This window comes from Sus scrofa, chromosome 8 (genome assembly GCF_000003025.6).
Source record: "Sus scrofa isolate TJ Tabasco breed Duroc chromosome 8, Sscrofa11.1, whole genome shotgun sequence".
In the NCBI taxonomy this organism is placed as follows: domain Eukaryota; kingdom Metazoa; phylum Chordata; class Mammalia; order Artiodactyla; family Suidae; genus Sus; species Sus scrofa.
In genome coordinates, this window is record NC_010450.4 from 71,770,118 (window position 1) to 71,797,893 (window position 27,776).

The window sequence follows — 27,776 nt, forward strand, 5'->3', positions numbered from 1 at the left end:
GCTATAACTTTGGGATTCCATGCACCTTACAGTACAAGTATCATATGGTTTATTGTCAGAAAACTTATAAGCAGAGAAATAGTGGAGCGTACATCATCCCCTGAACTCTCATTACTTTACTGAAAAGGCAGGTCATACTAGATGAACTGGCATTTTGGACAGTGTTTCTAAAGAGAGGGACCAGACACACTCTCTTCTTTCTGTCTCTCTCTTTGTATATATGTGTGTGTGTGTGTGCCCGTGTGTGTGTGTGTATATATATATATATACACACATATATATACACACACATGCACACACACATAAACATACTTTGCATATTAATAGAGTCATGGGAGCAGGGAGTATCAACATTTCTTGGCTGGAAATAACTTTTAGAAAGGAAGAGCCTCTGGACTCCAGTGGCTGGAATTAAGCTGTTTTGTTGAGCTTACTCAGACCTATGGAGCCAACTCTCTGCTAAGCCATCAAAAGGGGGAAAGATGATGAACCTACAGGGCTATCCAGATTCATATTTTATAAATCCACCCTTAGCACTTGTGGGCTCTTTAAATATAAGTACCTTCATTGGTTCTGATAGACACTCTTTTTTAGCCTTCCCTAGGTAGCAGTGTCTGTGCTGTTATCTGGAGTTATGGAGTCAATAAGATTCCGTATAGATAGACCAGATGGAAAGTGACAGACTCATTACCTTGAGAAATTCACATTGAGTCAGTGCCTAGAACATTATGGAAGGCTGTTCAGACTTTATTTCCTGTTTTTAGGAAAAGGGAAATTTTTTTTATTACCAACCTTCTCCAGACTTTCCCCACCAGATTTGTTCATACTGATTTTATCACAGTTCAACCAGAGAAATCAGTTGCAAGGAATTGGCCTTGGCAATTATAGGCGCTGACAAGACAAGTCCATAGGTCAGGCTGTCAGGAAGGACAGGCTGGAACTCTTGGGTATAAGTTAAAGTTGCTGTCCACAGGCAGAATTTCTTCTTTTGAGAAGTCTAAACTCTTAAGGTCTTTCAAATGATTGAATCAGGTCCATCAGATTATCTAAAATAATCTCCCTGACATAAAGTTAACTGATTATAGATTTTACTCCCATAGGCAACAACTAGATTGTTTGAATAACTGGGGACGATATCCTAAACAAGTTGACACATAAAACTGACCCTCACCCCTATATTAGTTATCCATCACTGCATAACAAATTACTCGAAGATTGAGTGGCTAAAAACAACATTTATTTTCTCATAGTTGGCGTAGATTCGGGAGTCTGGGTGCAATGTAGCTGGATCCTTTGACTCTGGGTCTCCTACAAGGCCGCATTCATCATAAGACTTGACAGGGGAAGATCTACCCACCTCACTCACATGGATTCAGTTCCTTGTGGGCTGTTGACTAAGACCTTAATTCCTCATGAGCTGTTGGCTAGAGGCCTCCCTTGTTCCTAACTACGTAATTCTCTCCAGGGACTATTTTAAGGCATGGCACCTTTCTTCATCAGAGTGAGCAAGGGAGAGAGCCAGCAAGTCAGTCTCTTGTAGCTTAGTTATGGAACTGACCTGCATCACTTTTCCTCTGTTTGCTAGAAGCAGATTACTAGGTTCATTCCACACATGAGAGGATTAAGTAAGGGTGTGAATACTAGGGGCCAGAGTTATTGGGAGTTATGTCAGAAGCTGCCTATGGAGGTCCCGAGTTCCCACTGTGGTTAAGGACCTGGCATTGTGTCTGTATGCAGCGGGCATGGTTTTGATGCCTGACTCAGCACAGTGGGTTAAAAACCCGGCATTGATGAAGCCGTGATGTAGCTGCAAAGCTGTGATGTAGCTGCGATGTAGGTGAAAGTTGCAGCTCAGATCCAATCCCTGGCCTGGAAATTTCCATATGACAAAAGTGTGGCAAAAAAAAAAAAAAAAAGCTGCCTACCATAATCTCAACCCGTTATACTCTGTCACCTCCTCTTGTGGATGCCCCAAATTGGCTTTTCTTTTTCCATACTAATGAATTCTGTGGTAACCTCTTCAGGCAGAGGAGAGTAGCTGTAGAATTACTGGAAGCAAAATCAGCATCCAGTTTCATATACTTATATTTTTTATTTGATTAATATAATCTGTCTTTTAACTGAGGTTATATGAAATACATGTTCATTTATCTAAGTAAAGCAGATATTATATGATTGTTTATCCATCCCCTGAGTCAGAACAAGTAGACCTGTGCAGGCTCTTATATTTGGGGCCTGGGAATTCAGCCCAAGCAGAGGTTAACATGGTTGTGTGCAGCTCATAAAAAGCCAAAGACACCAGACCGGTCAGCCCTGTACAGATCTTCACTGGGGAGGCTGTTAGAATTTTTAATTTGAAGTTCTCATCCTTTATAGGTGATTTCCTTACTGTCGTAGATTTACATGTAGAGCCAGAAACTGTACTAGAGACAGTGGCCACGCATGCTTGATTTGCTCTGTCAGTTTCCAGAGACTTTTCTTTAGATGCAGTCAGTTAACATGAGCATGTATGTGGTTAACATAAAAATTGAGTTCATGAGTTGTATTTGCTGCATTTGTTTCCATAGATAGGTACTGCGTATAATTTTCTCTTTCTTTAGTAATCCAATGCTAGGGACCTTGACAACCTGGTCATACAGCTAGGGCATTAGAATTGGCAAATGAGTGTATACAAAGGTAGATTTCAGTCAGTTCCCAAATGGGGGTGCTCACTAACAGGATCACCATTTGAAGTTCAGCTCCTCACACAGCATCTAAGGCAATGAATGAGTTATCACTGCAGTGAATGGATGCAACATTGCATTGGATTTGCTTACCTTAAGGGTAGGCTCTTTTCTTAGAGAACTGTGCTGTCTTTTCAGATGTGAAGTCTTGTAGGTATGACCCCCCCCACCCCATTGAGCTAATAGTTTGGATAAAGTAGTAGGTAAGGCTTTGTACTGTCTAATGCCAAGGCTCACTCACTTTCTCAGTTCATGATCTCCTTGATGTTGTCATAATTTTTTTTTCACAGTATTCCTATGCTAAAATAACTACCTAAAAGTTCCATTTATTAAGTAAAATCAAACAACTCGGTATGTATTTATGTCCTCATGTCTTCATAGCTGTTTTAAGAAGAAACATATATAAAAATTTTAAGTACTGTTACTTCATTCTTAGACAAAATAACTTGTTAATGGGATAAATGTGCCAATTAGACACTGCACAGTTTCTCAAATCTTGGATTCAGATTAACCACACCTTATTTCTTGATCCACATTGATTTTTCACATATATTTGCTTTTTATCACAACAATTGCTGAAAACCCAGCTTCATAACATATATAGGATGGAACAGAATGTAACATAACTTTGAAATTGTCTTCTACCTAAAGCTAGTAGTTCATGTGTGTGTCTGAAAAATAACAAGTATGGTTGTGTTTTTCTTGAAATTCTAAGATATCCCTCGGTACCTCTATGAATTTGCTGGCATTCAGGGACACCTCCATCACTATTGGAAAATTTCAGGTCTGACAGATGGGCAGCCATTAATTTGTGAATGTGGCTAAGGCTTTACCTAGGAGCCAAATTTGGCCCTTAAATTAAAGGTAAAATTTCCATGTGAAAACAGAACTTTTGGGAATTTGTCCTACTTCATGGAAATTTAGAAATTTCCTTCAAAATGAACCTGTTGCACAATAAAATAGTGGGTCAGAGTCATGACTTTTCTTTCAGTGGGACAGTCTGTTTCAGGCCCTACCGCTACTAGTGGGAGGAAGTCATGGTGTCAAAAGCCTGGTGGCCAACGCATATTGCCAGAAATTCCAGTCAGCCAAGAAATTGTAATTTTTTGAGATCCAAAGGAGATAGGGACCCCTGGAAAGGCTTTATTTACTGTTGTCTGGCTGCTATGCTAAGGCTTCTTACTGTAGAGTTCCCTGCTTAATGATGACTTTTTAGCTTTTCCAGTGTGGCTGGCAGGAATACCCACTGTTCTTCATCCTCTGGGTTTTTTCCCTGGCCTTGGGTAGTTGCCTCACACAAGTTAAACTGATTAGTACTTGCCGAATTCTCAAGGAAAACACTTTGAAGATATTTGGGGTTCTCTGTGTAGCTCCTTTCTCTTCAGTAGTCTGTAAAAACAAAACTATCCTGTATTTTTCTTTGTGGAAAAAATTTAAACTGCTAAATCATTATAAGACTATTTGAGTTTTTAAATTTGAGTTACTTTTGATAAGTTATGTATTTCTAGGAATTTGTCCATTTGTCTTACATTTCAAATTTATTGGCATTGGAGTTCCTGCTGTGGTGCGTTAGATTAAGACTCTAACTGCAACAACTCAGGTCACTGTGAAGATGTGGGTTCAATCCTCAGCCCTGCACAGTAGGTTAAAGGATCCAGCATTGCTGCAGCTAAGTCATAGGTTAGCTGCAGCTCGCATTTGATCCCTGGCCTAGGAACGTCTGTCTACTGCAGGTGCGGCCATAATCCCATGTTTTTTCACACCTGCTGAACCTGTGATTATGTTCCCTTTCCCAATCCCAGTATATTTGTGCCTTCTGCTATTTGTTTCTGATCAATCTCTTACCCATGTTTAATCCTGCTACTTTTTTTTTTTTTTTGCTAAGGTATAGTTAATTCACAGTTGCATTAATTTTAGGTGTACAGCAAAGTGATTCAGCTATATATATTTTTTTCAGATTATTTTCCATTGTAGGTAATACACAATATTGAATATAGTTCCCTGTGTTACATAGAAAATCCTTATTGCTTATCTATTTTACATATAGTAGTTTATATTTGTTAATCCCATAGTCCTAATTTAACTCTCCCCATTCCACCCTTTTCTCTTTGGTAACACTAAGTTTGTCTTCTGTGTTTGTGAGTCTACTTTGTATGAAGATTCATTTGTATTATTTTTTAGATTCTGTGTATGAGTGATATATAATATTTGTCTTTGGCTTATTGCTTCTCTAGGTCCATCCATGTTGCTGCAAATGGCGATATTTCATTTTTTATGACTAATATATATATGTGTGTGTGTACATATACACACACACACCATATCTTCTTAAACCAGTCATCACTTAATGGGAACTTACTTAGTTTCCATGTCTTAGCTCTTCTAAATAGTGCTGCTGTGAACATTGACATGCATGTTTCCTTTTGAATTTTCATCTTTTCCAGATATATGCCGAGGAATGGGATTGCTGGATTACATGGTAACTCTATTTTTAGTTTCTTAAGAAACCTCCATACTCTTTTCCATACTGGCTACACAAATTTACATTCCCATCAACTGTGTAGGCAGGTTCTCTTCATACCCTCTCCAGCATTTATCATTTGCAGACTTTCTGATGATAGCCATTCCAGTAGGTGTGAGATATCTCATTGTGATTTTGATTTGCCTTTCTCTAACAATTAGTGTGAGCATCTTTTCAAGTGCCTGTTGGCCATCTGTATGTCTTCTTTGGAAAAATATTCAAATTGTCTTCCCTTTTTTGTTTGGATTTTTTTATATTGAATTGTATGAGCTATTTATGTATTTCGAATATTAACCCCTTGTCAGTCCTGTCATTTGCAAATATTTTCTCCCATCCTGTAGCTTGTCCTTTTGTTCTGTTGATGGTGTCCTTTACTCTTCAAAAGCTTTTAAGTTTGATTAGATCCCATTTGTTTGTTTTTTTTATTTATTTCTTTTATTCTGGGAGACTAATCTAAGAAAATAAAGCTACAGTTATGTCAGAGAATGTTTTTGTCTCTGTTCTCTTCTAGGAGTTTTAATGTGTCTTATCTTTCTTTTTTCTTTTTTTTTCTTCCGTTTTTGGTCGCCCTGCAGCATATGGAACTCCTAGGCCAGGGATCACATCTGAGCCGCAGCCTCAAACTAAGCTGAAGCTGCGGCAACAGCAGATCTGTAACCTGCTGTGCCAGGCAGGGATCAAACCCGCATTCCGGCACTCCCAAGACACTGCCAGTCCTGTTGTGCTACAGCAGAAGCTCCAGTGGTGTCTTGTCTTATATTTAAGACTTAAAGCCATCTTGAGCTTATTTTTGTATATGGTAGGAGGCTAAGTTCTAACTTCATTGATTTACATGCAGCTGTCCAACTTTTCCCAACACCACTTGCTAAATAGACTGTCTCTTCACAGTTGTATATTCTTGCCTCTTTTGTTGAAGATTAATTGTCCATAGTGGGTTTATTTTTGGGCTCTCTAATCTCTTTCACTGATCCCTATGTCTGTTTTTGTGCCAATTCTATGCTGTTGTTTTGATTACTGTAGCTTTGCAGTATTGTTTGACGCCTAGGAGAGTTATGCCTCCAGCTTTGTTCTTTTTCCTCAGGATGTTTCTGGGTCTTTTGTCATTCCATATAAATTTCCGGATTATTTGTTATAGTTCTGTGAAAAATGGAATGGGCATTTTGATAGGGATAGCATTAAAACTTTAGATTTCTTTGAGTAGTATGGCCATTTTAATGGTATTAATCCTTCCTGTCTAAGAACATGGAATATTGTTCCATTTCTTTGAATCATATTCAGTTTGCTTTTCCAGTGTTTTATAGTTTTCAGTGTGCAGAGTCTTTGACTTCCTTGGTTAAGTTTATTCCTTGGTATTTTATTTCTTTTGATGTTACTTTGAACAGGATTATTATTTTAACTTTCTCTTTCTGGTATTTCATTGTTAGTTTAAAGAAATGCAACAGATTTCTGTACATCAATTTTTTATCCTGCTTCCTTGCTGAATTCACTTATTCTCATAGTTTCTGTGTGGAGTCTTTAGGGTTCTCTATATAGAACATCATGTCATCTGCAAATAGTGACAACTTTACCTCTTCCCTTCAAATTTTATTTTTTGTCTGATTGCTGTAGCTATGACTTCTGATACTGTGTTGAATAGAAATTGTGAGAATGAACATCCTTGTATTGTTCCTGAATTTAGCAGGAAGACCTTCAGCTTTTCACCACTGAATATGATGTTGGCTGTGGGATTGTTGTAAATGCCTTTTATTATGTTGAGCTATTCTGTACCCACTTTGGTAAGAATTTTTTTCATGAATGGATGCTGAATTTTATCACATACTTTTTGTATACCTATCAAAATGATCATGTGGTTTTTGTCTTTTATTGATGTGGTATATCACATTGATTTACTTATGTTGAACCATCTTTGTGACCTTGGAATGAATCCAACTTGATCATGGTGCATAACCCTCTTTATATATTGTTGGATTTGGTTTGCTAATATTTTTTTGAGGTTTTGAATCCATATTCATCGAAGCTATTGGCCTGTAATTTTCATTTTTTTGTAGTGTCTTTGGTTTTGATATCAGCGTGATGATGCCTTCACATGGAATGATTTTAAGAGCTTTCCCTCCTTTTCAGTCTTTTGGAATAGTTTGAGAAGGAGAGAAGGATAGTTATAAATTCTTTATGTGTTTGGTAGAATTCCCCAGTGAAACTATCTGTTCTTGGACTTTTGTTTGCAGGGAGTTTTTAAATTATGGATTTTATTTCACTTCTAATGATCAGTCTGTTCAGATTATCTGTTTCTTCTTGACTCAGTTTTGGCAAGCTGTATGTTTCTGGAAACTGGTCCATCTCTTCTAGGTTTTCCAGTTTGTTGGCATATAATTGCTCATAGTATTCTTTTATAATTCTTTGTATTTCTGCAGTACTGGTTGTTATATCTCATCTTTTCATTTCTTATTTTATTTGGGTCCTCTGTCTTTTCTTCTTGGTGAGTCTGGCTAGAGGTTTGTCAATTTTGTTCATCCTTTCAAAAACTAGCCATTAGTTTTATTGATCTTTTCTATTGTTTTTTGATCTTTATTTTAATTTATTTTTTTCTCTGATCTTTATTATTTTGTTCCTGCTGCCGAGTTTTGGTTTGGTTTATTCTTTTTCTAGCTCTTTTAGGTGATAAGTTAGGTTGTTTATTTGAAACTTTTCTTGTTTCTTAATTCCTGTATTGCTATGACCTTCTCTCTTAAAACTACTTTTGCTGCATCTCATAGATTTGTAAGGTTGTGTTTTCATTGTCATTTGCCTTGAAGTATTTTCTGATTTCCTCATTGACCCATTAGTTTTTTAGTTACATATTGTTTGGACTTCATCTGATCTTTTTTCTCCCCATTTTTATTTCCAGGGTTGATTTCTAGTTTCAATCTATTGTCAGAAAAGATGCTTGAAATAATTTTGATCCTCTTAAATTTGTTGAGACTTGTTTTTGTGTCCTAGTTTGTGGTCTAACCTAGAGAGTGTTCCAGGAGCACTTGAAAGAATATGTATTCTGGGGTTTGGGGATGTAGTGTCCTATAGATGTCAGTTACGTCCAAATGGCCTATTGTGTGTCATGTAGAATCTCTGTTGCTTTACTGATTTTGTCTGGAATATCTGTCCGTTGATGTCAGTGGAGTATTAAAGTCTCCTACTATTGTATTCCTGTCACTTTCTCTCTTTATTATGTCCGTTAATGTTTGTTTTATATATCTAGGTGCTCCTATATTGGATGCATATATGTTGAAAAATGTAAAATCCTCTTCTTGTATTGATCTCTTTATCATTAAATAGTGTCTTTCTTTATGGACTTTGTTTTAAAGTCTGTTTTGTCCAATATGAGTATTGCTACCCCTGCTTTCTTGTTTTCATTTGCATGAAATATATTTTTCCATTTCCTTACTTTAAATCTGTGTATGTCTTTTGCCCTAGAATGAGTTTCTCTTGTAGGCAGCATATTATAGACTTTTTTTTTTCAATCTGCCACTGTTTCTTTCAATCAGAATATTTAGTCCATTGACATTTAAAGTAATTATTGACAAGTATGTATATATTGCCATTTTAAACATTTTCCAGGTGATTTTGTAGTTCTTCCTTACTCATTTTTTTCTTTGTGTGGTTAATGGTTTTCTTTTGAATTATGCTTTGAATTCCTTTTTTTGTGACTCTATTATATGGTTTTTTTGTGGGTACTCTGGTTTTCAAGTATGTTAACCCATAACTATATCTACTTGCTTTAGACTGATTATCATGTTAGTTCAAACACATTTTTATTTTATTTTTTTGTCTTTTGTCTTTTTGAGGGCCACATCCACGGCATACGGAGGTTCTCAGGCTAGGGGTCCAATTGGAGCTGCAGCTGTCAGCCTACACCACAGCCACAGCAACGCCAGATCCTAGCCGCATCTGTGACCTGCATCACAGCTTGTGGCAATGCCAGATCCTTAACCCATTGAGCAAAGCTGGGGATCGAACCTGCAACCTCATAGTTCCTAGTTGGATTAATTTCCACTGAGCCATGATGGGAACTCCAGTTCAAGCACATTTTAAAAGATCTACATTTGTTTACCTCCCTCTCCCTATTTTGTTATTTTGATGTCGTATTTTACATCTTCATGTTTATCCTTTTTTTGGGGGGTGGGGGAGTGCTGTGTGCTCATGGCATGTGGAAGTTCCTGGGCCAGGGATCATGTTTCCTTTTGCTGTTAATTGTAGTTACAATCACTTTTACAAAACTTTTTGATTGTTTTTTAATTTCAATATGGCTTATTTAAGTGATCTTCAGTCCTTTTATATATTTGCCTTTCCTATTGTGACTTTTCCTATAGATTGCTGCTTCTTTTCTGTTTGGAGAGGATGTTTCAATATTTCTTTTAGGTTAGGTTTAATATTGCTGTAGTCTTTTAGTTTTTTCTTGTCTGAAAAAGTCTTTCTCCTTCCATTCTAAAGGATAATCTTGCTGAGTAGATTATCCTAGGTTGCAGGCTTTTTACTTTCAAGACTTTATTTATTTATTTTTGTCTTTTTTTTTAGGGCTGCACCTGCAGCATATGGAGGTTCCCAGGCTAGGGGCCTAATCGGAGCTATAGCTGCTGGCCTATGTCATAGCCACAGCAATGTCAGATCCGAGCCACATCTGCAACCTACACCATAGCTCACGGCAGCGCTGGATCCTTAACCCACTGAGTGAGGCCAGGGATCGAACTCACAACCTCATGGTTCCTAGTCGGTTTCATTTCTGCTGAACCACAATGGGAACTCCTCCAAGGCTTTAAAAATATGATGCCACTCCCTTCTGGCCTGCAAAGTTTCTGCAGATAAATTTGCAAATAGCCATACGGGAATTCTTTTGTAACTGACTGTTTTTCTCTTGCTGCCATTAGATTCTTCTTTATCTTTAACTTTCTCCATTTTAATTATGATGTCTTGGTGTTGATCTCTTTGGGTTCATCTTGTTTGGGGTGCTCTATGCTCCCTGTACCTAGCTACCTGTTTGCTTTTTTTAGGTTTGGAAAGTTTTCAGCTATAATTCCTTCAAACACATTCTCACTAGTTGTCTCTTCTCCCTCTGAAATTTCTATTATGCATAGGTTGGTGCATTTTATATTATCCCATAGATCCCATATGTTACTTGTTTTTTTTTTTTCATTTCTCTTTCTGTCTGCTCTTCTCATGGGCAATTTCCATTTTCTGTCTTCCAGATCACTTATTTCTTCTGCATTATTTAGTCTGCTATTCATTGCTTCTAGATTGATTTTTTTTTTCTTTTTAGGGTCACACCTGTGGCATATGAAAGTTCCCAGGCTATGGGTCACATCAGATAAGTGTGGAATCAGAGCTGCAGCTGCTGGCATCTGCCACAGCCGTGCCAGATCCAAGCCACATCTGCAACCTGCACTGCATCTTGCAGAAGTACTGGATTCTTAATCCATGTGAGGACAGGAATTGGAACCTGCATCCTCATGGATACTAGTTGAATTCTTACTCCACTGAGCCACAGTGGGAACTCCTAGATTGAAATTTTTTTTTTTTTTTTTTTTTGCTCACAACTCCTAGAGTGATTTTTTTTTTCTTGGCAATTGAGTTAATTTTGTGTTCTCCTCTTTATGGTTTCTAATGCTTTTTACAGTGATCTGTATGTGTATCAATAATCTTTCTGAATTACTTTAGCATTTCCATTGCCTCCTTTTTGAACTCAGGGTCTGGTAGGCTGGAGAAGTCTATTTCATTGTGCTTTCAGGGGATTCCCCTTGTTCCTTTCATTGGGAGTAGTTCCTTTGCTTTTTCAATTTCCTTAAATTTATCCGTCTATATGAATTTAGGAGAAACTGTTATCTACTGTGGTCTTGAAGGACTGTTCTTTTATGTGGGAGTGTCCCTGAGTAGACTTTATGAGTCCAATATTTTGGGTGTGAGGGCTGCTTTTAGTGTGGATGCCAGACACATCTTCCCTCAGGATGTGCTGACCATTAACCCCTTGATGGGAGTTGTGATTGGTGTTGTGGTGACCAGAACCTATACTTGACATCGGGCAGGGTCTTGTCTTTGCTACCTGGCTGTCACAGCCCTGTCAGAGGATGGGATCTGCACCCTAGTTGTTGGAGTAGAATCTCTGAGGGTTGATTTGATAAAGATCCATTGCCCTTAAGCATGTGCTCTGTCCTCACGTAGGTGAGCACTGAATTAAGTGTGGCCCATGTGGTCACAGTGAACCTGTGCACTAACCCATGCAGGCTGCTGTGGTTTTTCCTAGAGATAGTCCAAAGTCCCATCCCTTTCTTGCCTAGCTAGTCTGGTACTGGGGGCCAGGGTGTTGTGGCTGTAAGAATTAAAGTGATTACGTTGCCACCTGGGACCTGAGCCATCTCTGTGATAGTGTTCTCCCAGGACCTGTCTACCCTAGTCTGGCTCCAAGCTGTGGTGTGAGCTGGGCAGAGGTTGGCACTCCTACCAAGAAAGGAACATCTGCGTATGTCTTCTCCAGAAGCTGTGATTCTGTGATGCTGCCTGCCACCTGGTATGCACACCAGCAAAATCCACTGGTGGAGCCAAAGTCTGTTATGTGTGCAAACAATGGGCTCTGATGGCAGACCCAAGCTTTGCCCTGCATGTGCTGACAATGGGCTCTGGTTTGGCCTAGACCATGCCCTAGGCTCTCAAGGATGTTTCTGCCTAGAAGAGCAGTGTCCTCTCCCAGGGTCTGTTTCCCTGAGTTTCAGTGCCTAGCTGCTACACATATTAACAACCCACCCGTCATGTGTTTCAGGCTGGGATGTGTGGCAAGGTGGCAGCTGTTTCTCTCTACCCTGATTGCTAGTTAGCAAGCCAGCACATGTGCACTCCTCATGAGCAGAGTCCGGGCTCCTCTAGCTTCTCTGATGAGGGGGGTCTTTGCAGAGCAAGGGCCTGCCCATGAGAACCTTACCCCCTTTATAGATCCCTCTTGGGGCGCTGGTCCCACTCTGATGCCTTTTTTTTTGGTCCCATCTGGCATCTTTTTTGAAGCTTTGGTTGTATCAGAGATCTTCCAACAATTTCCAGTTGGTTTTCTGTGAGAATTGTTCCACACGTAGGTATCTTTTTGATGTGTTTGTTGGGGTGAGGTGAGCTCCATATCCTCCTACACTCCACCATCTTGATCTCTCCCCAGCCCTACTACTTCCTTAGAAACCCCAAATAGTTTGATTGATTATTCCCTGTCGCTGAAAACCCTAATGGAAAATTAAATCCAGAGTCAAATAGGGAGGAGAAATGCAGTCTTTTTTAAGTGGCTCTGTGTTAAACATTGAGATACCCGTTTTCTACTACTGAGAAGGCTCTTGAAACTTTTGTGCATAAAAATCACTTGAAGTACTTAAAATGAAGATTACATAGGCATCAATCCCAGAAATTTTGTATCAGTAGTCTTATCTAGAGTCCTGGAATTTGCAGTTTTATTAAGCTCCCAGGTGATCCCGAAGTATGTGATTGGAAGATGACACTTGGAGAAACATGCTCTAACATGTGCCACAGACAAAAGATACAGGCTCTTAAAATCCCCCAGTGCCTTGTCCCCAGGCCTCTGTAATGTCTGTAGCTTTCTCATCCGCAACTCTCACCTTCACCTTCCTCTCAACTGAGGCTTGTAGGTGAGGTCTGCACCTATTCATCTCCTACTGAGACAACATTCTCTAGTGGTCTCTAGAACTGTGTTTTGAAATTCCTTGTATAGCCAAATATGTGAGGTTACGCTCAGGGTACCATCCAGATTCTTAGAGATTTGTACCATTTCCTAACCAATAGAAACTGGACTAAGTCCAGTTTAAACTCCACGAATGGAGCAGAATTTGAGAGCAGGTTCTAGAGGAATGCATCTCACAGTGAAGACAGACCTCTCAGAGACTCCCCCATCTTAGATCAAGAGGTTTGCCCTCAGGTAGCTGAACTTGCAGATGAGATCAGTGAGTTAGCAAGGCTTGGAGAAGAGAACACATAACATCTTCATGCGGCATTCTGGGAGGACCTCTATGGCTCATGCTGGCACCAAATCTAAATACCCTCTTGCTGAACTGCCTGTGTTTTTTTTTTTGTTTGTTTTTGTTTTTTGCCGTTTCTTGGGCCGCTCCTGTGGCATATGGAGGTTCCCAGGCTAGGGGTCTAATCAGAGCTGTAGCCACCGGCCCACGCCAGAGCCACAGCAACGCGGGATCCGAGCTGCATCTGCAACCTACACCACAGCTCACGGCAGCACCAGATCCTTAACCCACTGAGCAAGGCCAGGGACCAAACCCACAACCTCATGGTTCCTAGTTGGATTTGTTAACCACTATGCCACGATGGGAACTCCTGAACTGCCTGCTTTAACCATTGTTGGGCAGGCTAGCAGACTGCCCCTTATGTCACATCTCAGGAGAGTCACTGTGGCCCCGATGACTTTTTCTAGGGCATCACAAGCAAGAGGATCTAGGGCCTTATGTGTGTACTGTTAGATGCCATGTTCCATTCCCCCAAAATTGTGAATTTCCTTGCCTATAAATCAGGGTTCTGGGACAGACCAACTTTGTTTCTCTATATGAATGTAAGGGATATTTGTTTATATATTCAGAGACATCAAAGGTCTGATTGAGATTCTTTTTCTCCAGTGGATAGGAATTGTCATGGTAAAGGGATGGGTTAGCTGTCGAGGAGGACATTTAGTTATCTGAAGAGAGGATTAATTAAATAGCAAAATTTTCTCCTAACTTTTGCAGACTAGTCCTAGAATAGAATCAGAAAGTGTTAGCTTTGGATGAGACTTGAGAGGTCACTTGAAGCTGTCTTCCAATAGAAGATACAGATAAAGAAACTGAATTCCAGAAATGTTAGCTGTTGTATCTCAGTCTACTGCTTTAGTGACTTACTATGAATGCAAAGAGGTACTTTGCTTTGCACTAAATCATGCGTGTGATAGACTAGTAGCTGACAGATTACCAATAGCTACAGACCAATTTGAAATTTTTACTAGGTTAGATTTGTCTAACTAATAAATAAAGCTTTATCTTTATGTTTCAGGACTGAAAACTGCAGATTGTGTTGAGAACATGGGTAAGATATACTTTGAAATATTATCTTTGTGATAGGAATTTTTGTCAGTGTTATTTCTCACAGGTTTGAGTCAGAGCCACCCCCCATACTGTCCTACTGTCAGCCATTGTCTTCTCAAGGCCGAGTTGTGCTACTGCGACTGTCTCTGTGGGCAGATGTGCAGGAGGCCACCTCTCTCCCCACACCTTGTCTGTGGCTCGTCTCTCACACACTGCCTTTGCCTTGGGCATGCAGGGACTGTGCCACTCTGGCCCTAGCCTGTTATTATAGGAACTTAAGGACTCGTGAATTGCCCTACATGACTCCTTTGCACAGAGTTAGATTCATATTCCTATGTTTTGACATCTTAGGAAGTAATATTTGGAAGGCTGATGAAAAAATAGAGTTAATATAGCTCAAGGGGACAGGCCAGGGGGACAGAATAGTAGCATTGTCTGCTTCAGAGTTCTAAGAGTATTCAGGAACAACATTATCAAATTAGACCCAACCAACTTGAACCAGAGTTACCAGAAAATGCCTTGGGCCAGTTCATGCTTTGGGTGGATACTTTTAAAGATTTCCTTATTAAGAAATTTGAAAATGTATCCATTTCTAGCTATCTTCCTGGCTCATTTTTCTATGAATTCTTCTTCAGGTAACTTAAATGAATCTATATCCATTTGTTTTTGAAACTGAAATTTTATATTTCTCATATTGCCGTATTTTGCATTAAGTTTGAAAGTAAGCCAACTCAAATTTTATTATTTATAAGCATTTAAAAATACTCTAATTAAGAGTTCCCGTCCTGGCTTAGCGGTAATGAACCTGACTAGTACCCATGAGGATTTGGGTTCAATCCCTGGCCTTGCTCAGTGGGTTGAGGATCTGGCATTGCCACGAGCTGTGGTGTACGTTGAAGACATGGCTCAGATCTGGTGTTGGTGTTACTGTGGCTGTGGTGTAGGCCAGTGGCTACAGCTTGGATTCAACCCCTATCCTGGGAGCTTCCATATGCTGTGTGTGCAGCCCTTGAACAAAACAAACCAAACACAAAACACTGATTAGCACAGCATTGTAAATCAACTATACTTTAACAAAAAATATGTAAAAAAATAGCTGAACATCTGAGTATATCATTCACATGTGAGTGTAGTACTCTGTAATGAAAATGTGTTTGTGTTTCAGAATATTTTCAACCCATCTATGTCTACAACCCTGGTGAGTATGCTCTAGTTTGTAAAAATAACCCCTACATGGATATTTAATAGTTCTTTCCTGTTAAGCGGGTTCAGTTCTTGGCAGAAGAAAAAGAGTACTTTGCACATATGAAGGCAGATAGGAGTGGGGAGGGGGAAGGAATCTCGTCTGGGGAAATTCACCTCCCTGCAAATGAGAGAGTTGGCTCCCTGAAGATCTGAGTACTATAGAAGCAGTCTGGGGAATAAGGTTCATCAGCCTGAAGAGCTAGTCACTCTCCACAGGTCTGAGGCCTCTTCTGTGTAGCTCTGTGTTCAGTCATTGAGATTAGCATGTATGACACAAACATCCAGATCAAAGTAGAAAAATAAGTTGTTTGCCTCTCTTAAACAAGCTGATGTGTGGTGTCATTTGACTGAAACACCTGGGTAATTAGACAGTTTTTCCCCCAAGTATCAGCTTAGGGCGATATGGCCCAGATCACTTCTTTGCATCAGGTTCTCTGTTAGGTATCTGGCCCATGTAGCTACAGTGTTTTTCTTTGTTGGCAGTTAACCAAAAAAGTATGTTGTTTATCTAATGTTTAGAAGCTGTTTTCCTGTCCTTGTGTGGAACATTTCATGCCCCTGAGTAACACTTCTTATTGAACCAGTGCAGCCACAAGGTTTACCAGTCACTTCATAGGGACTTTGGCTAACTCTTCAGGACAGACTTTTTTGTAGCTTGTGGAGATTGCTAGGAGACTTGCTCTATGTGACAGTTTTTCTTAGTGGGAAAGGCCAGAGGAACGTTCCAGCCCAGTTAGCCAAGGTGCATTTAGAATGTGGCTGACGCTTAAATTTGGTGGCATTAGTTTACTGGATATATTAAATGGATCTTTACGCCATATTATCTGAAAATAGTTCTGCTCTGTCTTTGGTAACCCCCAATTACTTCGTTCTGTCAATAAAACTGGTGTGTTTCTTTTTGTAACTTAGGTGAGAAAAACCAGAAGCTTGAAGAACCTGGTAAGATATTTTCATAAACTCTGGAAGCTTGCATTTGCAAGACAGCAGCTGCCTTAGGAGAAGAGCAGGAGGCATGTGGCGTGGTACAGAAAGTGGAGCAGAGGCAGAGCCCCCCTGAGGGTACAAGTGGGCTACTGCAGACCCTCCCGAGTTCCAGACAACCTTCGCAAGGGTCACACAGCAGCTCTTTGTATCTCCTGTCTAATAGGCTGTGGTCATCCTAGCAGAGTGGGTAGAGAGACATGAGGAAGTAGTGCCAGAGACTCTTATTTTCAGCTTCCTGCCAGCATGGTTTTTGTCTTTTTAAAAAGTGATATTCTTCAAGAGTGCTAGGACAAAAGCACTCTCATAAGTTACTGATGACATTATATAAGTCAGACGATTTCAGTTAGTATGTATCACTAGCCTTGCAACCTATCCATACCCAGAAGTTGCCTTGTGGCGCTGGTCACAGCTGGGGCTCAGGTTCATTCCCTGGCCCCGGGAACTTCTACATGCCATGGTTGCAGTAAAAAAAAAAAAAAAAAAAAAAAGTCCATACCTTTTAACCCAGCTATAACATTTTTAGATATTTGTCCTAAGGAACATAAAAATTTGTGTACAAAATATGTACAGAAATGTTTATTGCAGTGTTATGCAAGTGATGTTAAATTTTATACATATTATGAAACACTAATCAATTTAAAAATCTTGTTTTTGAAAAATATTTAAAGATATGAGAAAGTACTTATAATACAGTGATAATAAAAATAGGATATAAACCAGCATATGGAGTATGATAGCAACTTTATTTTAAAATGCAAAAAGATACAGACTTCCAGTTAAGAGAAAATAAGTACAGGAGATGTAATATATTACATGGCTATAGTTAATTGCTTTATGGTGTATTCGAAAGTGGTTAAGAGAATAGATCCTAAGAGTTCTCATTACAAAGGGAAAACATTTTTTTCTTTTTTTTATATCAATATACTGGGTGTTAACTAAACTTATTGTGGTAAGCATTTCACAGTATATGTAACTCAGGTCATTATGCTCTACTCCTTGAACTTATTGTGTAGTGTTGTATGTCAGTTATATCTCAATAAAACTGGGGAAAATGCTAAAGAAATGCAAAGAGACAGAAAGGAAAATATGCGGAAATTAAGAGTAACTCTGATATCTAGAATTATGAATAATTTTTAATAATTTCCTTTGTTTTTCTAAATTACCTGTAGTTAAAAAATAAATCATGGGAAATATAGGTCAGAGTCTTTGGACTAAATCTAAAAAAAAGGCAACAGGAGCTGTTTGCTTAATCTAGAAGTGATCCTGGGTCACTAGCCGTAGTTCTCGCAGTACCTTAGGCACCAGTGGATTAAATCTTCTCTTTTACCTATTCACTGCCATCTCTCAAAGCTTTTTAGAGTTTTCCACTGTAAAACAGCCATATAAATATAAGGTTAAAATTTCAAGCTGATTGCATTTAGCACTAAATAGTTCCTATTTTCATCTTTAGGAATGAAAAGCCAGGATTCCACTGTCTCGCCTGGTAAGTGACCTTTTACTCCTGAGACTAGCTGCCGGGGTTCAAGGAGACATGAGGATTCTCAGAACTAACATTACTGGACACGGAGTTTGAGGAATGAGTTAAGCCCAAACAGAGGGACTCTAGTTATTGAAGGCTTATTACATTCTGAGCAATAATGTACTAGGTAGGCACTTTTATAATGCATTACCTTTAATCATCACCTACTACAAACCTACATGGTATTTCTTTTGCATAAATATGGAAATGAAGGTCAGAGGGATTAAGCCTGCCCGGTCATAGAACTGTAACTATAATGACAGTAGAACTAAACCAAGCAGAATCCTACACCCAATCCAGTTTCATTTAAAAACCAATGTACTAGGACTGCTTTATGAAGATAAGGTTTGCCAAATCATGAAGTTTTCTTGAAGTCCAGCATATGGCGTTTGGGCTTTGTCCAGTCAGAGAATGAAGACCAAATTGAAACTGTTTTTGTTGCTCTTCCCTCCCTCCTTCATTCCTTCCTTCCCTCCCTCTTTCCTCCCTCCCAGAGGAGGTGTAGACAAAAGGGAGCATTAACAATGCAAGATAATTGATGAACACTAACCAATATTCATTTCTATCTTTAGGTGTGAAGAGCCAAGAAGCCACCCAAATACCTAGTAAGATAGCTTTATTTATTCTCTGGGCCCAAGTAGGAAATGTGAAGAAGAGAATTCCCGAGTATTAAAGACTATATTGGGGAGTTCCCGTCGTGGCGCAGTGGTTAACGAATCCGACTAGGAACCATGAGCTTGGGGGTTCAGTCCCTGGCCTTGCTCAGTGGGTTAACGATCCGGCGTTGCTGTGAGCTGTGGTGTAGGTTGCAGACACAGCTCGGATCCCGTGTCTGCAGGATCCGAGCCGCTGGTGGCTACAGTTGTGATTCGACCCCTAGCCTGGGAACCTCCATATGCCATGGCAGCGGCCCAAGAAATAACAAAAAAGAAAACATAAATAAATAAATAAATAAAATAAAACACAAAAGGAAAGTTTAAAAAAAAAAAAATATTGGAGTTCCCATCGTGTTGCTAGTGGAAACGAATCCGACTGGGAACCATGAGGTTGTGGGTTTGATCCCTGGCCTTGCTCAGTGGGTTAAGGATCTGGTGTTGCTGTGAGCTGGCATAGGCCAGCAGCTGTGGCTCTGATTTGACGCTTAGCCTGGGAACCTTCATGTGCTGCAGGTGCGGCCCTAAAAAGACAAAAGACAATAAATAAATAAATAAATACGATATTATCATGAGACTATTATTCATTAATATTTCCTAGTTATCCTACAAAGATTTAGCTGGGGAAGAGGGTAGAAAAAGTGGCTTTCCTTCCTAATGTTCATGTGTTCCCAGCAGCAAAGTTAGCTCTGTTGGGGGCATGGCTGAGGGCCAGGTTACTGGGCCCGGGATGCCTGCAATGCAGACCTTAGATTCTCCAGCTAAAGGCATGCAATAGAAACTTCAGCTTCTTGCGAAAGCTGTCAACTTTGACAAACATCTCAGCATCTAGATCTCCCGATAACTAAACCTGATGTTCTCCTGGCATAGCGGCCGACTCAGTGGGGCGCCATGGCAGAAGGCTCCTCTGAGCTTGGCATGTAGATCTGCACAGTGAGGGTTCATGTGGCCAGAACATCTATAAAAAGCCAGAAACCACAGTGCAGTGGGTTCTTTGCCACTTATATCACTTGAGCTCATCACACAAGAAAGAGTTTGCAAATTGTACCCACTGGAGCTAACTGCAAGTCACTGAAAATTTCTTTCTCATCTAGGAATGAAAATTCCAGAACCTTTCTCAGTACCTGGTAAGTGATACCAGGCCATGCCTGCAAGGAAGCTGCCAGTTTGGGGGGTATAGGTATATAATTGTCACCACTAGATATGCAGGGAGGCTGAGTATTCTGCACAAGATCGCAGAAGTGAGAGTGAAGGACTCAGGTCTCCTAACTTACGGCCAGATTTCCTTACAACTCGTGGTTCTTGGAGTTCCCATTGTAGCTCAGCAGTAATGAACCTGACTAGTATCCACAAGGACGCGGGTTTGATCCCTGGCCTCCCTCAGTGGGTTAAGGATCTGGCATTGCCATGAGCTGTGGTGTAGGTCGCAGATGTGGCTTGGATCCTGAGTTGCTGTGGCTGTGGTGTAGGCCGGCGGCTGGAGCTTCGATTTGACCCCTAGCCTGGAATTTCCAGGCCCTAAAAAGCAAAAAACAAACCAGCTTGTGGTTCCCCACATGTTTTTCCAGTATATATTTCATGGCAGATATAGTCTACCTTTAAGGTAAAATCAGGAAAACAGATATTTTAAAAGTGTGAGGTTGTCACTGAAAGCAAGGATTTTGAGGGGCCTTGAGCTTCTTTGGTCAGAGAAACTGAACAGTGTGATTCCTGTCAAGTTCCTCAGAAAGTCCTTAGAACTTATGCTTATGTGGAGGAAGAAAATTAAAAAGGCTCTCAAACAAAAAATTTTTTCCTGGGACAAGGAGAAGTTAAAAAAAAAAAAAAAAGGTGGACACAATCTGATATTTTACTGGAGAGCCGTGGACAATAATAATACTTCTCTATGCCTCAGAACTGTCATCTTTCAAGTGTGGTTTAACACACGTTTACCTCATGGGAGAGGCTCTAAGGACCACAGAGACAAAACTCAGGGTGCAAGCCCTGGCTAATGCTTGAACCGTTTCTTCCAAGTTCGTGTAGTGTTTTGCAAATAATTTTGGTAGGTTGTGTTGCTGTGGGATGATCATCTGTTAAGGTAATTAGATTTTTGGCACCTGGTAAATGACATCCACCCACACAATACTGAGCCTTGGCTGCCACTGCTGTTTTTGGGTAGTGCACGCTGTGGACAGAAAGGGCAGACACGGTTAGTGACCTACAGCGCTGATGGGGCCCAGAAAGAGGCTCTAGGAACACTACTTCCCATGTTCACCCAGATTTCAGCTGTTGGACTTATTTGGCCACAACTCCCAAGTGAACCTCTAATGACAGATGCCACACCTCATGTGTCTGCCCCTCCTCAGCTTGCTGGACCCGAATGTAGCTAGTACACTCATTGGCACCTTACCAGGCACACTGTTGTCAAAGGCAGCTGCTGAGCATGGTGTGGGGGATGAACGTGGCTATGTAGACAGACACACCCAACTTTAAGTTTCTCTTCTGCTGTTTTCCTCTGGATAACTTTGTATAAGTTACTTTACTTTTCTGCACCACTGCTTCTAAATGTAAAATCAAGAAAACTTCTGTCTTGCAGACCTGATTAAAGTCCTAATGAGAAAAAGTATAGATAAAATGAAAGGTAGTTTAAAATATTAAATGAAAATTATTATCTGAAAATCTTTTTCTCATTTAGGAATAAAAAGGTTGCAACCAGATGAAAAACCTGGTAATAAACTCTTTACTGGGGTGGAGGCACCATGGGTTCTGAGTCCTTTACCATGATCATTCAGTTAGCGCCATCATAAGGGGTCTGGGAGAGGACACTTGAGCTGTACAGCTTCTGACATCCAGTCTGCAAGCAAGGGGGGAAACAATGAGGACTCCTCTCTGTGAGTGCAGATGGCTCTTACGGCTCTCTGGGCCAGGCAGAAAAAGACACTTGACCTAAAATTGGAACAGCTAGCATCTAGCTACACCTGTCTGTTCCAGGATGAGGCTATTGTGAGGGAATCTGGAGTCATAGGAATAGCATCATCAAAGAGCTGTGTGAGAGCCATCCCACATGGGGCTGTCGTCCCATGCTCCTCACTGCACGCTCATGGCCTCCAACAAATAGGCCACTCAGTTTGGCGGGGGCTGTTATGTACTGCACCCACTCCTAGAAAGCTGGGTGTAGTGCAGGCTTTTCTAAAAAGTGGTGTCAAAACATTTACACGGGATCTCATATAATCCAGTAAGAGAAATGTTGTGATCACCAGTTCAGAGATGAAGACATAAGAATATATAGGAAAGTTAAGGAACCTGTAAATGGCTAGAATGAGACAATCAGGACTCAAAAACATTTCAAGTTTTATTCATTTTCTGTAATACAACACTTGTCTTCCAACCAGTTAGTTACAGAAAATACACCTCTAATCTGGGCTACTAGAATTGGCATCTGGCTTCAAAGCTGTCAAAATATGGCAATATTATATTATTTCAATGCTCAGCACACACTTGGAGTCAGAATAGCATAGTAATAAGAGCAGAGGTTTTGAAAGCAGGCATTGCTACCAGTGATTACCTCTGTGATTTTATGCAGGTTTTGGGGAACATCTGAATAATAGGGGGTAATTCTACTACCTACCAGGACTGTAAGAAATAAAGGGGACAGTGTACATAAAGCATTCGGTTAATGCGTGACACATAGTAAACACTCAACAAATGGAAGGTATTACGGTTGTGCTTGGCAATCTGAGTTCAATATGTAGAAAAAATACTTTTCTATAAATGAAATTTTAACCTTTCTTTTAATGGAAATACACATACATGGTAAAAAAAAAAGTTTAAATGAGCAAAAACTAAACTGTCCATATATATATATATATATATATATATATATATATATATGGACATATACCTCTGAACCTCACATCCTGCCCCCTAGTCCCACACCCAGAGATAACCAAGTTTGTTTAATCATTTAATCAGATTTTTCTGTTTGGGATAAATAGGTGAATAATGCAGTTAACTCAAAATCTGTTTATATTTTAGAAGGCAAAAATCAAGATATCAACAATCCTAGTAAGAAGTATCTCTTTTCCTTAGTTGTTAAATGCCTGTTTTTGTGATACAGAAATATTTATTTTTCTCAACAAAAGGAACAAAATCATGTAACACAATACATGTCAGATCTAAACGCTTACATGTGCAAATGGTGGGGGGCAGCTTGACTTTGCTTCTTGAGTGATCGTTTGAACTGTGTATAGTTCAGACTTTTTTGAGCAATGGTTCTCAACCCTGTCAACCCAGTTCTCCCTTTTTAGAGTAAAAATTTTAAAAAGCTATCCTGGAATAAGATTCATAGATAAGACCCACTTGTACCCATTAAAAACAAAAACAGTATAATGTCTTAACTGTAATTTATAATAAAATTACATATTTCAATATGTAAATGCATAGATTATTCTAGAAGACATAATGAAGTGGTCAGATGATTATGTTTACTTACACAAGTTTGGATTTAGGCGAGGACGGGAGCTATTCTGTGCACGTACAAGAAAAAGTGAAGAAATACCCTGGGCACTAGGTAGAATCTAATGTTTATTAAAATCACCCAGAAACATTTTGCTTCTGTTTAAAACTGACTTAGGTTCTGGGTTTGAGCATTATAAATAGGTTTCTAACTTACATGTATGTTTCGTGCATTTGAAATTTATATGGAAGTGGGTCGATTTTTTTCATTGTGCCAGACTGTCCATAGCATTGTGGGATACTACCCTTCTACCCCACTGTTGTGACAATCAAAAGACAGCCTAACAGATTTCCAACCTGCCTCTTATGGGGCAGTACCACCCCCTTGAGAACCACTGCTCTCTAGTAACAAACTAATGTACGAGTGCACCTGTCTGTCCATTCCCCATCTGTATGCACGTAATTGCATGTTTATAATGATGACAAGTCAATCCATGAGCTGAAGGTTTTTGTAACATTTACTAGTTATTTCTCTTGGTTTCTTTATGAAATCTGAGTGGTGGTTCCATTTGTATATTTCTTGTCAGTCTTCCTTTGAATAGTCTAAACTAGAACACAGCCAAAAGTCAGATAGCTAACATTAAGAGCAGTAGGAAACAGACCATAATGAGATGGCCAGATTCCAATATACTGCTCCACTAGTTCAGATAAATGGAAAGCAGTTTCTTCCAGAAGTATTTTCTGTCTAGAAGGAAAAAGTTGATTTTTAGCAAATCGGATTGTAGGGCTTAGCGTTTAAAAAATGCAGCTGTAGGAATTCCCATTGTGGCTCAGCAGTTAATAAACCTGACTGGCATCCATGAGGACGTGGGTTCGATCCCTGGCCTTGCTAAGTGGGTTAAGGATCTGGGGTTGCCGTGAGCTGTGGTGTAGGTCCCAGATGTGGCTTGGATCTGGCGTTTGCTGTGGCTGAGGTGTAGGCCAGCAGCTGCAGCTCTGATTCAACCCCTAGCCTGGGAACCTCCATATGTCACAAGTGTGACCCTAGAAAAGAAAAAGCACAGATATTTCTGTTGTATATTGGTAGAGTATGCATGTGAAATGTACTATCTTATTTGAAGTAGAGAAGACAGAATTAAGCTGTATCTTGCATGTAGAGAAAGAAAATGAGAATTTAAAATTTCTAAGAAATTCTAGGGAACTTGAACAACAACAAATTATCTTGTCTATACAGATATTAAAAGGCTGAGGAATCCTAGATCAAACCTAGATCAGCACACCCTGGTGATGATAGATATGAAAAATGTAGCCCCAAATCTGTAATGAACTATTTTTAAACTCTTCCTGGTTAGAGGTATTTCACGTAAGTTTCTAACTCAGCTTGAATGTGTGCTTATATATTCAGGATATATAGCATAGGCGGATGAAACTTGATATCAAAAATGATGTGTCACTGACTCTGTGTTCTCATTAACAGCTCCAGCTCCAGCTCCAGGTCCAGGTCCAGGCCCAGGTCCCAAAACCCATCACTTTGCATCTTCTGGCAAAATGCTCCTTCCAACACTTGGAACATTCATTTTAGTCGGTGCCTCTACTATAAATCCCTTTACTGCGCTGTAGTCTGACACCTTCTTTATTACCTGAAATATACTACCGGCCTCCCACAGAAATCATCAAAGGAATGATGTATTTTTCACTTGTTGGCCAAAGTCAGTTGACAAAATGAGAACTGCGTATTTGTTATTCACCTCACAAGTTCGGGTAATTGATCCATATCTCACAGAATTCAGTTTTTACTTATTTCTGTATTAATCTTATTGCAAAAATAAAAGTATGCTTTTAATTCAATAAAAGACTAAAATTACTAGAATTTCAGTAGAATTGCCAGATATTAAAATGTAAAGTTAGTTAGTAGTTTATAGAGTTTAAGATGAGTTTAATTCCTGAATTAGAATTTTAAATGTGTTGTACTCATCTTTAAAAGATCAAACTTTGACTTCAAATAGTGTATTCAGTCTCTGCTTTCTCTCGTCAATAAATGAACACTTTTTATTTCTATAGTTTACTAAGTATTTAATATTCATAGTCCCTAATTTGAACCTCATGTTAACCCAGGCAGATGGTACTGAAAGAATATTTCATGCTCAATACGCAAGGGAAAATGAGATTATACAATATATAGTACTCTTTTTTCCAATATACTGTAGTAGTTAAACAGTAGTAAGTAATTTTAGGGCTTTGGTAACTGACACTTAGAATGCTAATATTTTTAAAAGGAATTAAGGCCACTTTAAAAAATACAGAAAAGCTAAATGAAATCTAAACTAGGCATGAGAGGTTTGATATGCTTTAATTTTATCATTTACCTAGCTTCATACTCAGAATTTTGAGTGGACTGAACATCTATAAATTGTGCTGGGGAATACTAGTCATGAGGCCAAAGTGAGCCTTTCTTTCTTGTGTCCCCCAAGTCTACAATTTGGTTATCACTTGCTTGGAACACAACTCAGGTACAGACCAAATCCAGTTACCTAACCAGTTAATGAACAAGGAAGGATCACAGGCTTGCCTTACACACATAGTCAGCAGCAGGATCAAAACTTAATCTGGGCCTGTCTTTGAAAAGCCCTGAGCCCTGTCTAGGGCTGGTGAAATCAGAAACCTGATAATATAATATCAGAGCACAAAAAAACAAAAGGCTAGAGAAGTGAGCACAATGTGCGTTGATTAGCCAGCTGCCCAACAGAGAATGTGGCTCAATGAGTAACAATTCTCATCTGTTAGATCAACAACTCTTGCTATGATAAGATGGCATGCAGGGGAACACACTCCTTCCACATGCACTACGTGGATGAGAAGAATGGAAGTGCTTATCTTCTGGGCCAAGGAGCAAACGGAGAGAAAAAAATTCCTCCCACCACTGTTGGAATTGCAGCAATGAGTAGGAAGGTATGATGAAAGGGTGGTACAGAGAGGAGTATATAACAAGTTTGCCTGACGTAAACTTGCAAAAGTGGCTGCACACTTCTAGCAGCTGTCATGGAAAGAGAGAATGAGCTGTAAAGTTTGTTTCCTACAAAACTGTTACCTGGTCTGCATCTAGACAGAAAGTCCTTCAGTGGGACCCAAGAGGATGGCTCTGGCTGGACATACAGTGCGTCACACTCCTCACTATCTTCACAGGCAACACGGTGGCAAGGTTCCTCAGGCTGTTTCTTACGATAAACATCATAAGCCAAAGCATTACCCAGAAATGTCAAGTTAAAGCATTAAGTTTAATGCTTTAACTTTTAATGCATCCTTAAGAGGGGCAGACATGATGCAGCCCAAGTGTGCAGTCTGCAGTCAGAAAAACTCTTAAAATTATCTAGTTAAAAAATCACTGTTGCACATCATCAGGTCTATTCAGATTTTCCAGTGTTCTCAGATACAACATATTAGAGAATTCTGTATCCTAGATGACTCCTGAAGGAATTTTTATTTGCTACACCCTCATCAAAATATATCAGTGTTGATACATTTTCCTAGGAGGGAAAAGTCAGACTTAAAACCAGGATGAAACTGAGTTGTGATTATGATTTAGTACTTGTGTGGACATGAATGGTCATTCTCCAAGAGCCAAATAAAGCACCAGACAGAATTATATAAAAAGTAATTACAATCAACAATTTATTCATGTTTATCTTTTTTAGAAATAAAAAAGTTTAAAAAACAAAAAAGTTGAAAAATGATAAAACATAACTTTGTTATATCCTAATTGCTTAGGTGTGTTCTGTAAATTCCAAATAAGTAAAATAATATAAAAATATATTTTCAAATCTTTATAGAATGAAAAGAAAACCACATTAATCATTAAATACTTAGATTTTTCTTTGCTCCTCTTCCCACAGATGAATTCACAAATATAAAAACTGATGTACATTTACATTTTGAAGTACAAATCTCCAACAGCCAAATGATTATACAGTTTATTTTGTTATGTGCAAAGTTGATATTTCATATTTACTTGCCACGGAAAGCAGAGTTCAGGCTCAATGGAGAATAATCATTAAACACTGATTGTTTTGAATGATGCTGCTGTAAAAATGTACAATAGTACATATTTTTTGTAATTACATATTCTCTTAAAGTAATTACAGCTTTTAGATGTAAATCTTTCAAAGGCTATCTCTGAAGAGCAGTTAAATGACTCATTTCAGATTCGATGATTAATAATTTACCAGTAACCTTCTCAAAAACCAAGCCAGGAGAGAGGATTGGTTTTTTCCCCCCCTCCATGTGGTCAGTTTCATTCTTAAGGAAAGCTTGGTGTATAACAAGAAGATGTACGTCACAAACCTTAAACATGAGTTTGTGAACTGTCAACTGAAGACACCACTTCTGATGTGGAGGGTTTCATTCAATCCGTGTTCTACCAACTTGATATCTTCTAGGTCATCTTTTATGATGCTAATCAAGTGGCTAAGGCCTTCCTGTTGTTGTTTCAAATGCTAAAAGAAATTGAAATAGTAACATATCACTCCAGGCTACTCAGAGGAAAAAATTAGTTTTCACTATTTCACTAACAATACAGCACTTAGTATCTGCCCTAAAAATACGCATATTTAGACATTTGCACTG

At 39.3% G+C, this 27,776-nt stretch overlaps 2 protein-coding genes across 5 annotated transcripts in view; one reads left to right on the forward strand and one right to left on the reverse strand.

Moving 5' to 3' along the window:
• ART3 (ADP-ribosyltransferase 3) overlaps positions 1 to 25,215 on the forward strand; it is a 121,534-nt gene extending 96,319 nt beyond the window's left edge. The window contains exons 4-11 of one of the 3 annotated variants that reach the window (NM_001244205.1): positions 14,290 to 14,322; positions 15,487 to 15,519; positions 16,476 to 16,505; positions 18,001 to 18,033; positions 18,642 to 18,674; positions 19,817 to 19,849; positions 22,737 to 22,766; positions 24,634 to 25,194. In NM_001244205.1, the coding sequence (NP_001231134.1) occupies positions 14,290 to 14,322; positions 15,487 to 15,519; positions 16,476 to 16,505; positions 18,001 to 18,033; positions 18,642 to 18,674; positions 19,817 to 19,849; positions 22,737 to 22,766; positions 24,634 to 24,776 (368 nt within the window). In that variant the 3' untranslated portion in view covers positions 24,777 to 25,194. Of the gene's footprint in view, positions 1 to 14,289; positions 14,323 to 15,486; positions 15,520 to 16,475; positions 16,506 to 18,000; positions 18,034 to 18,641; positions 18,675 to 19,816; positions 19,850 to 22,736; positions 22,767 to 24,633 lie in introns of all 3 variants that reach the window. The other 2 variants (XM_021100394.1, XM_021100395.1) reach the window with 2 other exon arrangements.
• NUP54 (nucleoporin 54) overlaps positions 22,036 to 27,776 on the reverse strand; it is a 41,028-nt gene continuing 35,287 nt past the window's right edge. Inside the window, exon 12 of one of the 2 annotated variants that reach the window (XM_003129118.6) lies at positions 22,036 to 27,646. In XM_003129118.6, coding sequence (XP_003129166.3) covers positions 27,518 to 27,646 — 129 coding nt within the window. In that variant the 3' untranslated portion in view covers positions 22,036 to 27,517. The remainder of the gene's footprint in view (positions 27,647 to 27,776) is intronic. The other variant, XM_021101458.1, reaches the window with a different exon arrangement.